This window comes from Mesoplodon densirostris, chromosome 14 (genome assembly GCF_025265405.1).
Source record: "Mesoplodon densirostris isolate mMesDen1 chromosome 14, mMesDen1 primary haplotype, whole genome shotgun sequence".
In the NCBI taxonomy this organism is placed as follows: Eukaryota; Metazoa; Chordata; class Mammalia; order Artiodactyla; family Ziphiidae; genus Mesoplodon; species Mesoplodon densirostris.
The window spans coordinates 63266737-63279048 of NC_082674.1; the positions used below are offsets into that span (position 1 = coordinate 63266737).

Sequence of the window (12312 nt, forward strand, 5' to 3'; positions counted from 1 at the left end):
CCTCACCACCCTTTCATACATATTGATTTAACATCATCATAGTCTCATAGTTTTATATTAGTAGGTTTTTACATTATTTAATCTAAATCATTTGTTCTTTGTAACACTTCTATAATTTCAGAAATTTAGGTGTTCCCTTTTCTAGATGGGGAAACTGGCACAGAGATTATGGCTTGCTCAAGTAGAGACAGCTAGTAAAGGGAAGATCTGAGGCTGGTTCAGGTCTTTGGACACCCGACTCAGAGCCTTTTCTACTGCCTCAGAGTTGCTGCTATTCCTCCTGCCTGATGTGTAGGGCCTGACAATTACCCCTTGTTTGATTTGACCTGTCATGCCTGTTATTATTTGGGATCCTGACAGCCCTTTCGGCCCTCCCAGATGTGCATTATGTGGGAAAGCTGGTTCTACCAACCTTATCCTTCAACCCCTATAACTCCATCTTGCCCTCAAGTATGTAATGAGAAATTTTGTTGTTTTATTCAAATCTAGTTGTGACCATGTCTACTAGGAAAAACAAGGCTAACCTGGCCGGGCTTATTCTGCCAGCCTTAATGAACCTTGGCTAAATTTTTCTCATCTTTTCTTTAACTTCCAAATGCTTGCAAATTATCAAATTTGTGATCCATGCTAGAATTTTACAGGTCATCATTATTAAACCCTGCAGTTTGCAATGCTTATCTTTTTTAAAATTAAAGTATTTCCTGTCCCCAGACATCTAACATAGCCAGCCCTGTCTCTTCCAGGATCTGTTGCAAATTCCCTGAAGACCCTGAAATATAGTTTATCTAGTTCAGGGAAGCAGATACTCTGTTTCCTTTCCTGACTTGAGCTTCAATTTACTCTACCAAATGTGCTTAAGTAGACAAGCACCTGACATTTATTCAAAATATAGATGCCCAGAGCCCTCACCTAGAAACTCCAATTCATTGTTCTGGGTTAGGACCCTCCCTCAGGAGATTGTTCTGATGAACAAGTTTAAGAAATACTATTTTATATCGTATTTGTTCGACTATATTTTGGTAATCTTTTTGTCATCCACTAACACTCCACCATCAACTCCCTTTATTGCTCTACTTGCTAAAAACAACCTTTTGGCCTCAAATCTTTAAGTGCTTTTTGCAATATTCCACTCATTCAGGACTTCTCATGGCGCCTCTCAGGTCTTTGGCATTTACCCTTTTAAGTTTCTAAGTCGGATCTTATTGGAAAGCACTCTCTGCAGTTCATCACTCAGTCTCTTTAGTTATCCCCTGCCTTCTTTATCTCTCATCAAAATTTTATGCTGGTGTCAACTCAGAATTTCACTCTGAAGGCACACCAGGCTAATCTTTGTCTCGCATCCTCTTCAGAGTTTTTTCAAGTTCTGGGAACATAACCAGTCTGTCCTGCCTTCTTAAAACAGCTCAGGCCCGTATCCAACTGCAGCAGCATCCCCCTCCCCATCCCGAAGTGTGTAGTAGTATGTTCACATTGTCACAAGCTTCCTGGCAACCTCATCTCAACAGTTTGAATTGAATTAGAAAGGGCTCTTGGTGATAGTATTTTCTTATCCCTTGGGTAACTGTGCCATTGACTACAGGTAATGATGACAGGATCTCTTGTTTTTCCAGGTGAGCGACCATATTTCTTCTGACTCTGTTTCGTCTTCTACCAGCAGTTTCTGGAGCTCGAGCTCTACCCTTTGCAACAAGCAAAATGTACATATGTTAAATAAGGGCATACAAGCAGGTAAATTAATTTAAACATTTCCATTGAAATACAGGTAGCACTTAAAACTATGGTAAGATACTCAACCTCACTCACAATAAAAGAAATGAAGATTAAAACTATACTCAAATGCCACTTGTCACCTATCAGATTGACAAAAATCTAAGTTTGATAGTAAGTTTGTGGGCAAGCCTGTAAGGAAATAGGTACATTCTAGTAGGAATATAAGTTGGGAGTACAACCCCTATTTGACAGTTTCTATCAAAATTACTTTGACCCAGCACTTTTACTTTAGGAGTTTAGCCTATAAATATACAGTGCATATGTGTAAAATGGCAAGTGTACAGAATTAACCACTGGAGTATTGTTTATTATAAGCAGAAAAGTAAAATCAACTTAGATGTCCATCAGTAGCCAAACTGTTAAATAAATTATTGTATATCCATATAATGAAGTCCTACATGGGATAAGGAAGCTCTTGCTACTAATATGTCAAGATCTCCAAGATATATAGTTAAAAAGAAAAAGCAAGGTACAAAATAAGTGTATAGCATGCTACTACATGTATTTAAAAAATGAAGGAAGAGAATTGCTTGAATGTGTGCAAAAAATTCTCTGGAATCACAGGGTTAAAAACTTAATGAATGGAGAACAAGGGTGGGAAGGAAGCTTTTCACTTTATGACTTCCTATATCTTTTGACTTTATAATACAGAAATAAACTTGCTCCTTGATTATTTTTCCCTTCGAGTCATGTCTTTACATCTGTTAACCTCTTCCTTACCTGGGTAACTGCCAGTAGGACTATAAGCGCTTACTGTCCCTCTCACTTGGGACCAGAACTGAAATCCTTTTCCCGTTGAATCCATATTAGTAGTTCTTTCCCTCTAATATCTAAACTGACAAATGAAAACTGTCTCTTCCTCTCTCTGTCACAGACACACACCCCCTCCATTTCTCTATCTCTACCCTCATCTTCCCTCTCTTCTTCTCTCTCCCTCATACCCCTTCACCCCACCCAAGAGGAAACAGTAGCCCGCGATTTTGAAGGCTTAAATTTTTTTCATTTACTGAAGTGGAATAAAAAAATCCAACTCTAATGGTAATAGTGAAACTACCCTTCCTTATTCAGGTATCATAATAAGAAAAACATATATATTACTTATCATAGTTAGGATACTTTCTGATGACCATAAGAGAAAATACAACTCGAACTTGTTCTAAAAAATAAGGAAATATAAAATATCACATACCGAAATTACAATAAAACTTTGAAGAGGCTTGATATAGTAAGTACAATAATATGATTCCAAAACAGTTTATATCACCTTTCAACTCTGCTTGCATTGTCTTTTGCATTCATTCAAAGCACTATCTTCAACAAATATTTTTGCATAATGATACTTGTTAAAAATGTGTCTCAATGATTGTTTTCAATATTTTACCAGATTTATGTATTTATTTATTTATTTATTTATGCCACACTGCGTGGCACGTGGGATCTTAGTTCCCCAACCAGGGATCGAACCTGTGCCCCCTGAAGTGGAAGTGTGGAGTCCTAACCACAGGACCACCAGGAATTCCCTATTTTACCAGATTTAGATATGAAAACTATAGATCTTCTCAATTCCTTTTCTTTGCAGAATAGAAAATATATGATTAGTTTTTTTTTTAAGTTTTCATTTACTGACTTGAATATACCTGCCAACCAAGTCTCAAGGCTCTTCCCAGAGATAGCTGTGATCTTTCCCCTTAGGTACGTTGGAGATTGTGAATGGTGTCAGAAAACACACTCGAGATGTTGGAATGACTTTCCCAACTCCAAGTTCTAGCGAGGCTAGAGTAGAAGAGGACAGTGATGTGACCTCTTGGTCAGAAGAAAAGATAGAAGAGAAAAGGTTCCCTAACAATTATCTTGGGGACAGAAAATTAAGGAAGAATAAGCAGAGCTGCTGGGAAGGTCAGTTTCTAATTCTGCTTTCTTAGTAGAAAAATAGTGAATTTCAAGTCTTTTGCAAAGCTATGATTCTTTGTTTCTAAATGACTTTATGTTGACCCTATCTTTTCCCCAGCACCACCTTGGCAAATTTTCAAAGTACAGTCATCCCTCCATATCTGCAGGGGATTGGTTCCAGGACCACTCATGGATACCAAAATCCATGGATGTTCAAGTCCTTTATATAAAATGGCATAGTACTGCCCCTTGAATCCAAGGATTCCGTGTACATGGATACAGAGGGCTGACTGCATCCAGCACTACAATTACTGAGTCACACCTGCAGTTAAGCAGACTCCAGGGCATCCTGGTGGCTGCTGACAACTGAGTCCCTGAGAGCCTATATTGTGCACGTCTCTGATGAAAAAAGTGAAAAATCTTTTTTTTTTCTTAAAAATAATTCCTATAGGAGTTTCATGGTTTGTTCCTGTGGAAAATGTGAAGTCTGGTCCTAAGAAGGAAAACCTGCCCAAGTTTCATGGCCCTGGTGTCTCCTGGTTTGCACCAGTAACCAACACCACGCCTTGGAGGGAGCCACTACAGGAACAGAACTGGCAAGGACAGCACGTGGACAGCCACAGTTCACTAGCAGGCCCAGGCAGAGATCCACTGAAGCCATTTGTGAGAGCAACCCTACAGGTACAATGACATTGAGTTAATTTGAGCCATATGTTTAAGGAGGAAGAAGGGGCAAGATACAAAAGAGTTAAACCTGTGACTTGGCTTTCTGAAGTACAGTCAAGTGATCCTCGTTTCTAGCACCTCCACAGTTCATCTGTTCTCACACTCATTAATCAAAGGCTGCCTTACTGTTAGCCGTTATAAATCGTGCATCACCTTCAGTATCTGGGGGCCAGGCAATAGAAGGGAGGATGTTGTGTAGCTGCTCATGGGGTTTGTAGATAGATACCAGCACGTGGCGTGCAGTAGAGGTCTGATGTTTGCGTCAGCCTTATATTTGTTCCTGCATTTACATAACTCCGATTTCTGCTTAACACAGGGTTTTAAAGGCACCGGCTCTCTTCTTTATAAGTACCTGGGGAGCTAAAGAAAATGTTTTTGTTTTGTTTTTTACATTTATTTATTTACTTATTTATTTATTTATTATTTATTTATTATTGATTGATTGCCGCGTTGGTTCTTCATTGCTGCGTGCAGGCTTCCTCTAGTTATGGCGAGTGGGAGCTACTCTTCCTTGCGGTGCACAGGCTTCTCATTACGGTGGCTTCTCTTGTTGAGGAGCACAGGCTCTAGGCACGTGGGCTTCAGTAGTTGTGGCACAAGGGCTTAGTTGCTCCGTGGCCTGTAGGATCTTCCCAGACCGGGTATCGAACCTGTGTCCCCTGCATTGGCAGGCGGATTCTTAACCACTGCACCACGAGGGGAGTCCAGAAAATGTTCTTTTAATGATGTATTTCTTTGAAGGGAAATTAAAAATAGCACAATGGGCCAAGCTTTATCCCATCAACACTGGGGAGAGTTGTAATTGCCACAGTCTTAGTTCTTGGCTTATTCCAAAGGCATTTCTTTGATCCCTCTGATTTTCCTAGTAGAGCTTTCCCGCACAGGGAGTTGTTAGATAATTCTTCAACTCTAGATATTTTCTGTAAGTTACAAACAGGCTTTCCAAACCTGTTAGGTAGGTACTGTTTTTTCTAGGCCCTTGGAGAAAAATGTACATCATTAATGTGAGGTTGGGGGCTTTTTCTCCTCCTCAGGAATCACTGCAACTTCACAGACCTGACTTCATCTCCCGCTCTGGGGAACGGATAAAGCGCCTGAAGTTAATAGTCCAGGAGAGGAAGCTGCAGAACATGTTACAGAGTGAACGGGAGGCACTGTTCAGCACTGTGCGAGAATGGCAGGGCCACCGGGATGCTATGCACCTGCTCCCTAAGAGAGGTATACTCTTCCTGTTCATTTTCCTATTACTTGGTAGAGAGGGCAAGGTCTGCTTCATGCAAGGCAGCACTGCTCAGTGCCAAGCTAGTTACAGGTAAGAAAGTGACCTTTTGCTTGTTGAGACTCAAATCTCCTTAGGTAGCAGAACCTGCCCAATTTAGCTCTCAGCACTTTCACAATCCAAATAAGCCCAGTTACTCTTGCCTACACTTTAAAAATGAGAGTGTGCAGTGAGAATGGTGTTTGGGTTTGTTTTTGTTTTGGGGGCACCACGTGGCTTGTGGAATCCTAGTTCCCTGACCAGGGATTGAACCTGGGCCCTCAGCAGTGAAAGCACGGCGTCCTAACCACTGTACCGCCAGGGAATTCCCAAGAATGGTGTTTTTAAAAACCAGCTCTGTCACCATGAGCAAGTTAGTTCCAAAAGTATAATGTTTTGAGGGGCTTGGGGCCGATTCCAGGCTTGCCGTCCTCATAGGGTAGCAATAATAATAATAATAATAAATACTTATATAGCCCTTATGTTTTGCCCAGACATTGTTCTTGTTTAATGCTTGCAGAACCTCTCTGAGGTGATACTATGAATATCTCTGTTTCACAGATGAGAAAACTGGGCCAAAGAGAGATTAAGTACCTTGCCCAAGATTTACACACCTGTTAAACTGGGATTTGAACCCTGGTGGGCTGGCGCTAGAGTCTGTTCTCTTAACAATTATGCTAGATGTAAGATCTCAATAAAAGAATATGTGAAATCTGTGAAAACTATATAGTACTACCTAATGCTTTCATCACAGCCTTACCTGTAAACTGGTCAGTGTTTCAATGCACACTGTCTAGTCTGTGCCACAGTGTTGTGTCTTCAGAAGTCTCAGGCTGCTATCATAGTCATCATAGTCTAACCCTGGCCTTGGCCTTGGCCATTACTCACCACCCAGCACTGCCAGCTCAGGGTAGGGGCGCAAAGTCCTAGCAGCTCCCTCTCACAGTTCTTGAGCAGCACACCCTTCCTTATTAAGGCACAATCCCCTGTTACTGATCCCCTAAGGGTCGGGGACCCCACAATGGGTCCTCTGCCTAGAGTCACAAATGTCAATTGAATGAGACCAGGTTCGACATAGCAGAGCATAGACTTTATTCATTGATCAAGGAATGGAGAAAGGAGAGGTCATGTTCTAAATATACTTTCTCCCTGAAGGGAGCAGAGTAAGGGATTTTAAGGGTTAGGAGGCAGGTAGGTCATTAGGGCTTAAGGAAAGGGGTGGAGATTTTCAGGGGCAGCTGGGGGCAGCCAGGGCATGCACAGTCTTCCATGGTCCTTTGCACATGGCACAGATTGTGCCTAGCAGAGTACAGATGCCCCCTTTGAGCAGAGATCATAGCATGGTAACAAAGCAAAGGTAACTTTTGGACACTTCCAGTTTTCATCCGTGCACACTTGTTCTTATGGTCAAGTCAGAACTGGTTTGGGGGAGTTCACCACTATATATCTCTCAAAGCATGTATCTCTCAAAGTACGGCTGCAAAACATCTCTGCCAAATGCCAGGTACTTTTAAAATGAACACAAAGATAAATCAGGGCAAGTGTCCTTCAGCTCTCAGGGGCTGGTATGGAAACAGAGAGATAAATCAAGTCTCAGGTCCTTCAGTTTTTAGGGGCTGGTATGGGTGACACCACTGCTACTCAGCCATAAAAAAGAATGAAATTTTGCCACTTGCAACAGCATGGATTAACCTGGAGGGTATTATGCTTAGTGAAATAAGTCAGACAGAGAGAGACAAATACTGTATTACATCACTTATATGTGGAATCTAAAAAATACAACAAACCAGTAAATATAACAAAAAGAAATAGACTCACAGATATTGAGAACAAACTAGTGGTTACCAGTGGGGAGAGGGAAGAGGGGAGGGCCAAGATAGGGGCAGGGGATTCAGAGATAAAATAAATAAGCTGGGCTTCCCTGGTGGCGCAGTGGTTGGGAGTCCACCTGCCGATGCAGGGGACGCGGGTTTGTGCCCCGGTACGGGAGGATCCCACATGCCGCAGAACAGCTGGGCCCGTGAGCCATGGCCGCTGAGCCTGCGCGTCCGGAGCCTGTGCTCCACGGCGGGAGAGGCCACAGCAGTGAGAGGCCCACATACCGCAAATAAATAAAAAATAAATAAATAGATAAGCTACAAGGACATATTGTACAGCATAGGGAGTATAGCTAATATTTTCTAATAACTATAAATGGAGTATAACCTTTAAAAATTGTGAATCACTATGTTGTACACCTGAAACTTATGTAATATTGTAAATCAACTATACCTCAATTAAAAAAAAAAGACACAATCCATTAAAAAAACCTCTTCTTCTTTTGCTTAGGCTTCCTGGCTGCCCAAAAGAAAAGGCCTATTGGAAAGAAGGAAATGATTCAGCGGTCTAAATGGTAAGGCCAAAAGAATAAGTAACTATAAAAGTATAAATCAGGCCACCAAAGGTCAGGAGCTACAGCTTGGCTCCAGAATAAAGGCATTATGCTCTAGTTAAAACATTATGAGAGATAAAAAAAAAAAAAAAAAAAAAACAATACATTATGAGAAAATTAGTTATAAAAATAGTTTCTCACTTATGGCACTAAAAAAGAAATGAAAAATAGAAGATCATGGTATGGATGCCTCATATATAAAAAATACAAAGAATTGCCACTAATTTGCTTGCCTTAGTCAGGCTTGTGTTTGTTAGAAACAAATATAAATAAAAAATATTTTTTAAAAAAAGTAAATACCTGGGGCCTTACATCTAGGCAATCCTTTTACTAGGAATTGTATCCAGTACAATGAGAGATAGGGGAATAGTCTCCAAGACACAGTAAATTAGGCTTAAAAAAAAATCAAGTTTCAGAAGCATGGGTACACTGCCACCATTTATAGTCTTTAATAAAAAAGTATTTGTGCTTACATAGATGCATATACTTGTATATGCATAGACTATCTCTGGAAGGATACCCAAAAAATTGGTAATAGTTGTTGCCTTTGGGACAAGGAACTGAGTGACTGGGGTACAGAGGTTGAAGAAAGACTAATTTTTTACCTTTTGAAATTTTGTGCCTTTGCATTCCTTAGCAATTAATTAATTAGAAATATGCATATATTGCCCATGAGACTGCCATATAACTAAGTTAATGGTTGGTTACCTCTTAGGGGGGTCATTGGAGACTTCCTTTAATAAGAACAGTTTTATAGTTGGCATAGTGCGTGAAAACAGTTTATCTTAGGTAAATTAAAGCATTCCTCTTGAAATCTTTTTACTCTCCATTTAGTAAACCATTTCCTTATAGGTATTTCAAAGGGATGCTTTAATCAAGTGGTTCTCAAAGTGTGGTCCGTGGGCCTCTGGAAGTTGCTGAGACACTTTCGGGGGATTTGCCAGGTCAAAACAAATTTCAAAATAATACTAGGATATTATGTGTCTTTTAAACTGTATTGACATTTGTACAGATGATGCAAAAGTAATGAAGGGAGGACTAAAACTGCTGATGCCTTAGTACTATTTGAGACAGTGGACCAAACTGTGCTGGTCTAGTTGGCATTTTATTCTTCACAGCCACATGGCAGCAGTGTAATGGAAGTACACATAAAGCACTTCTGCTGCATACCAAGATATGATGATTGGTTCAAGGAAAAGCCTTGGTTTGTGTAGTGAGCTGAACTAGCTGCCTTTTTCATGGAACGTAGCTTTTACTTGAAAGAATGACTGATAAACTAATTATTCCAAGTTGGGTATATGAGATATTTTCTTGAAAATGAGGAAGTGAATCTGTCACTTCTCCCGGAAAACAGCTGACAGTATTTATTGCCAAAGAGAAAATCTGAGCTTTCAAGTAAAGAATAGAATTCTAGAAAACTTGTGTCTACCACTATGAGATTGACTATCTCCCAGTACTTAGACTTTTCTGATGAGATCAGCAGTGACATAAATAATTATAGTATTTTTCATATTATATAAGTAAATATGTCAACATTTAAACTACCACTTGTCAAGATTTGGTATAGTATCAAGAAAATCAGGGAATTCCCTGGTGGTCCAGTGGTTAAGACTTGGCGCTTTCACTGCTGAGGGCGCAGTTTCAGTCCCTGGTTGGGAAACTAAGATCCTGCATCCCGAAAGCTGAGTGGCCAAAAAAAAAAAGAAAATCAGCAATTATCTGAAAAGAATATTAAAATACTCTTTTCTTTTCCAATTACATATGTGTGTAAACTGGATTTTTTTAATGTACACTTTAACCAGAACAACATATAACAGCAAACTTAATACAGAAGCAAATATAAGAATTCAGCTGTCTTCTATTAAACCAGACATTAAAGAGATTTGCAAAATATGTATAACATGCCACTCTTCTTATTTTTGTTTTGGAAAGTATATTTATTTTATATGTTAGCATGTAACAGGCTTATTTCTTTTAATAAATTAAGAAACAAGTTTTTTTATTGAAGTATAGTGGATTTACAATGTTATATTAGTTTCAGGCATAAAACATAGTGCAATATTTTTATAGGTTATACTCCATTTAAAATTATTACAAAATAATGGCTATGTTTCCCCGTGCTATACAATATATCCTTGTTGCTTATTTATTTGATACATACTTTGTATCTCCTAATCCTATACCCCTATTTTGCCCCTCCCTCCTTCCTTCTCCTCACTAGTAACCAGTGGTTTGTTCTCTGTATCTGTGAGTCTGTTTCTGTTTTGTTATATACATTCATTTGTTTTATTTTCTGGACTCCGCACATCAATGATGTAATACAGTATTTGTCTGTCTCTGTCTGACTTGTTTCACTAAGCATAATACCTTCTAGGTCCATCCATGTTGTTGCAAATGGCAGAATTTCATTCTTTTTATGGCTGAGTCGTATTCCACTGTATATACGTACCACACCTTCTTTATCCATTCATCTGTTGATGGACACTTAAGTTGTGAAATAAGTATTTTTTTAATTTTTTAAAAATGTTTTAATTTCTAATGCAGTAAGTATCAATAGATAAAATCCATATTCACCAAAATTGCCCTCAATTTTTAGGAGTATAAAGGTGTCGAAAATCCAAAAACTTTGAGAATTATTGCTTCATTCTGAGTGTCACAAAATTTAATTAATGGAAATTACATAGTGTTCATTGTGTGGCAGCTAATAACACTCTCACCTCAGCAAGAGGAGTCCTTGCTCTATGGGACTATGAAGCTTGCCTGCCTGCAAGAAGGTAGGGCATCTCCTGAAAGGTATCTGTGCTTTAAAATATAAGTATAGTTGTAGGGGTGGATTAAGTACCCATCTTCTAGGAAGAGACAGGTTTTAAATTGATACATTTTCATTAGAGTACTTCTGTTCCATTTTATTTCTGATATGGCCCCCTTTCAAAGAAGCCATCTACTTCCATGTGAGAATCATAGAGTTGAATGGGATCTTCAAGATCATCTAGTCTATCTTTAACTTTTAGGAAACTGTAACCCAGAGAGAGGCTGCCAACAAGTCAGGGCCAGAGCTGGGGTTAGAGTCCGGCAGCAGGCTCCCCAACCAGTACTCCTTCAACTGTATCATGTGGCGGACTTGGAGCTCTGTGTTACTCATCATCTTTTCCCATCACCTACCTCTACCAAAGATGTTTAAACGTTTCCGATAAGAGAAAAGATTTGAAGAAGAGAGAACCTGACTCTCTTAACTTGAAACATTTTTTCCAATGTGTCCTTTAAGAGAAGTGTTTTCACTAACTTATTAATGCATATATTTGGGTATGCGCCAGGCACTGGACTAGGTACTACAAATGAAAGATAGTTGACTCCAGACCATGAGCAGACAGACAGTTCCAGTAGTATGTAGTAATTGCTTTCAAGGATCCATGTACAAAATGCAATTTCTGGCTACTCTGATTAGCCCTACTCCAGCTTTCCAGCCCTAGAATACAACCTTTACTGGCCCAAGCAGATGTGCCCAAGCACACCACATGTTCTCCTTTGGATAACTTGTCTTTTTCCAATGGGCTTTGTTATCCCTTCCCTAACTGTGACTTTTTTTCCAGCTTTACTGTGATATAATTGACATTTAACATTGTATAAGTTTAAGCTATGTAATGTGATGATTCAACATACATTTGTATTGCAAAACGTTTACCACAATAAAGTTAGTTAACAAATCCTTCACCTCACATAATTACCATTTTATTTTTCTTGTTGTTGTTATAGTGAGAGCGTTAAAGTTCTACTGTCATAGCAACTTTCAAGTATACAGTGCAGTGTTGTTAACTACAGTCACTGTGCTGCATATTTGCTCCCCAGAACTTATTCATCATAAAACTGGAAGTTTATACTCTTTGACCAGCATCTCTCCATTCCCCCATCTCTCAGCTCCTGGCAACCACCATTCTGTTCTCTGTTTCTATGAGTTTGATGCTTTTAGATTCCACATATAAGTGAGATCATACAGTTTTGTCTTTCTCTGTCTGACTTATTTCATTTAGCACATTGCCTTCACGGTCCATACATGTTGTTGCAAATGGCAGGATTTTTTTCTTTTTTTATGGCTATTCCATCATATGTATATATATATATCACATTTTCCATTATATGTATTCCATTATATGTATGTTCCATTACATGTAGATATATATATCACATTTTCTTTATCCATTCATCCATCGATGGACATGTACGTTGTTTCCATGTCTTC

At 39.2% G+C, this 12312-nt stretch overlaps 1 protein-coding gene across 7 annotated transcripts in view; it reads left to right on the forward strand.

Moving 5' to 3' along the window:
* Positions 1 to 12312, forward strand: part of ALMS1 (ALMS1 centrosome and basal body associated protein) — a 245357-nt gene that overhangs the window by 229606 nt on the left and 3439 nt on the right. For 4 of the 7 annotated variants that reach the window (XM_060117005.1, XM_060117006.1, XM_060117008.1 and 1 more), the window contains 5 exons: positions 1611 to 1728; positions 3463 to 3666; positions 4112 to 4341; positions 5421 to 5604; positions 7973 to 8036. In XM_060117005.1, coding sequence (XP_059972988.1) covers positions 1611 to 1728; positions 3463 to 3666; positions 4112 to 4341; positions 5421 to 5604; positions 7973 to 8036 — 800 coding nt within the window. Of the gene's footprint in view, positions 1 to 1610; positions 1729 to 3462; positions 3667 to 4111; positions 4342 to 5420; positions 5605 to 7972; positions 8037 to 12312 lie in introns of those variants that run through there. The other 3 variants (XM_060117009.1, XM_060117010.1, XM_060117011.1) reach the window with 3 other exon arrangements.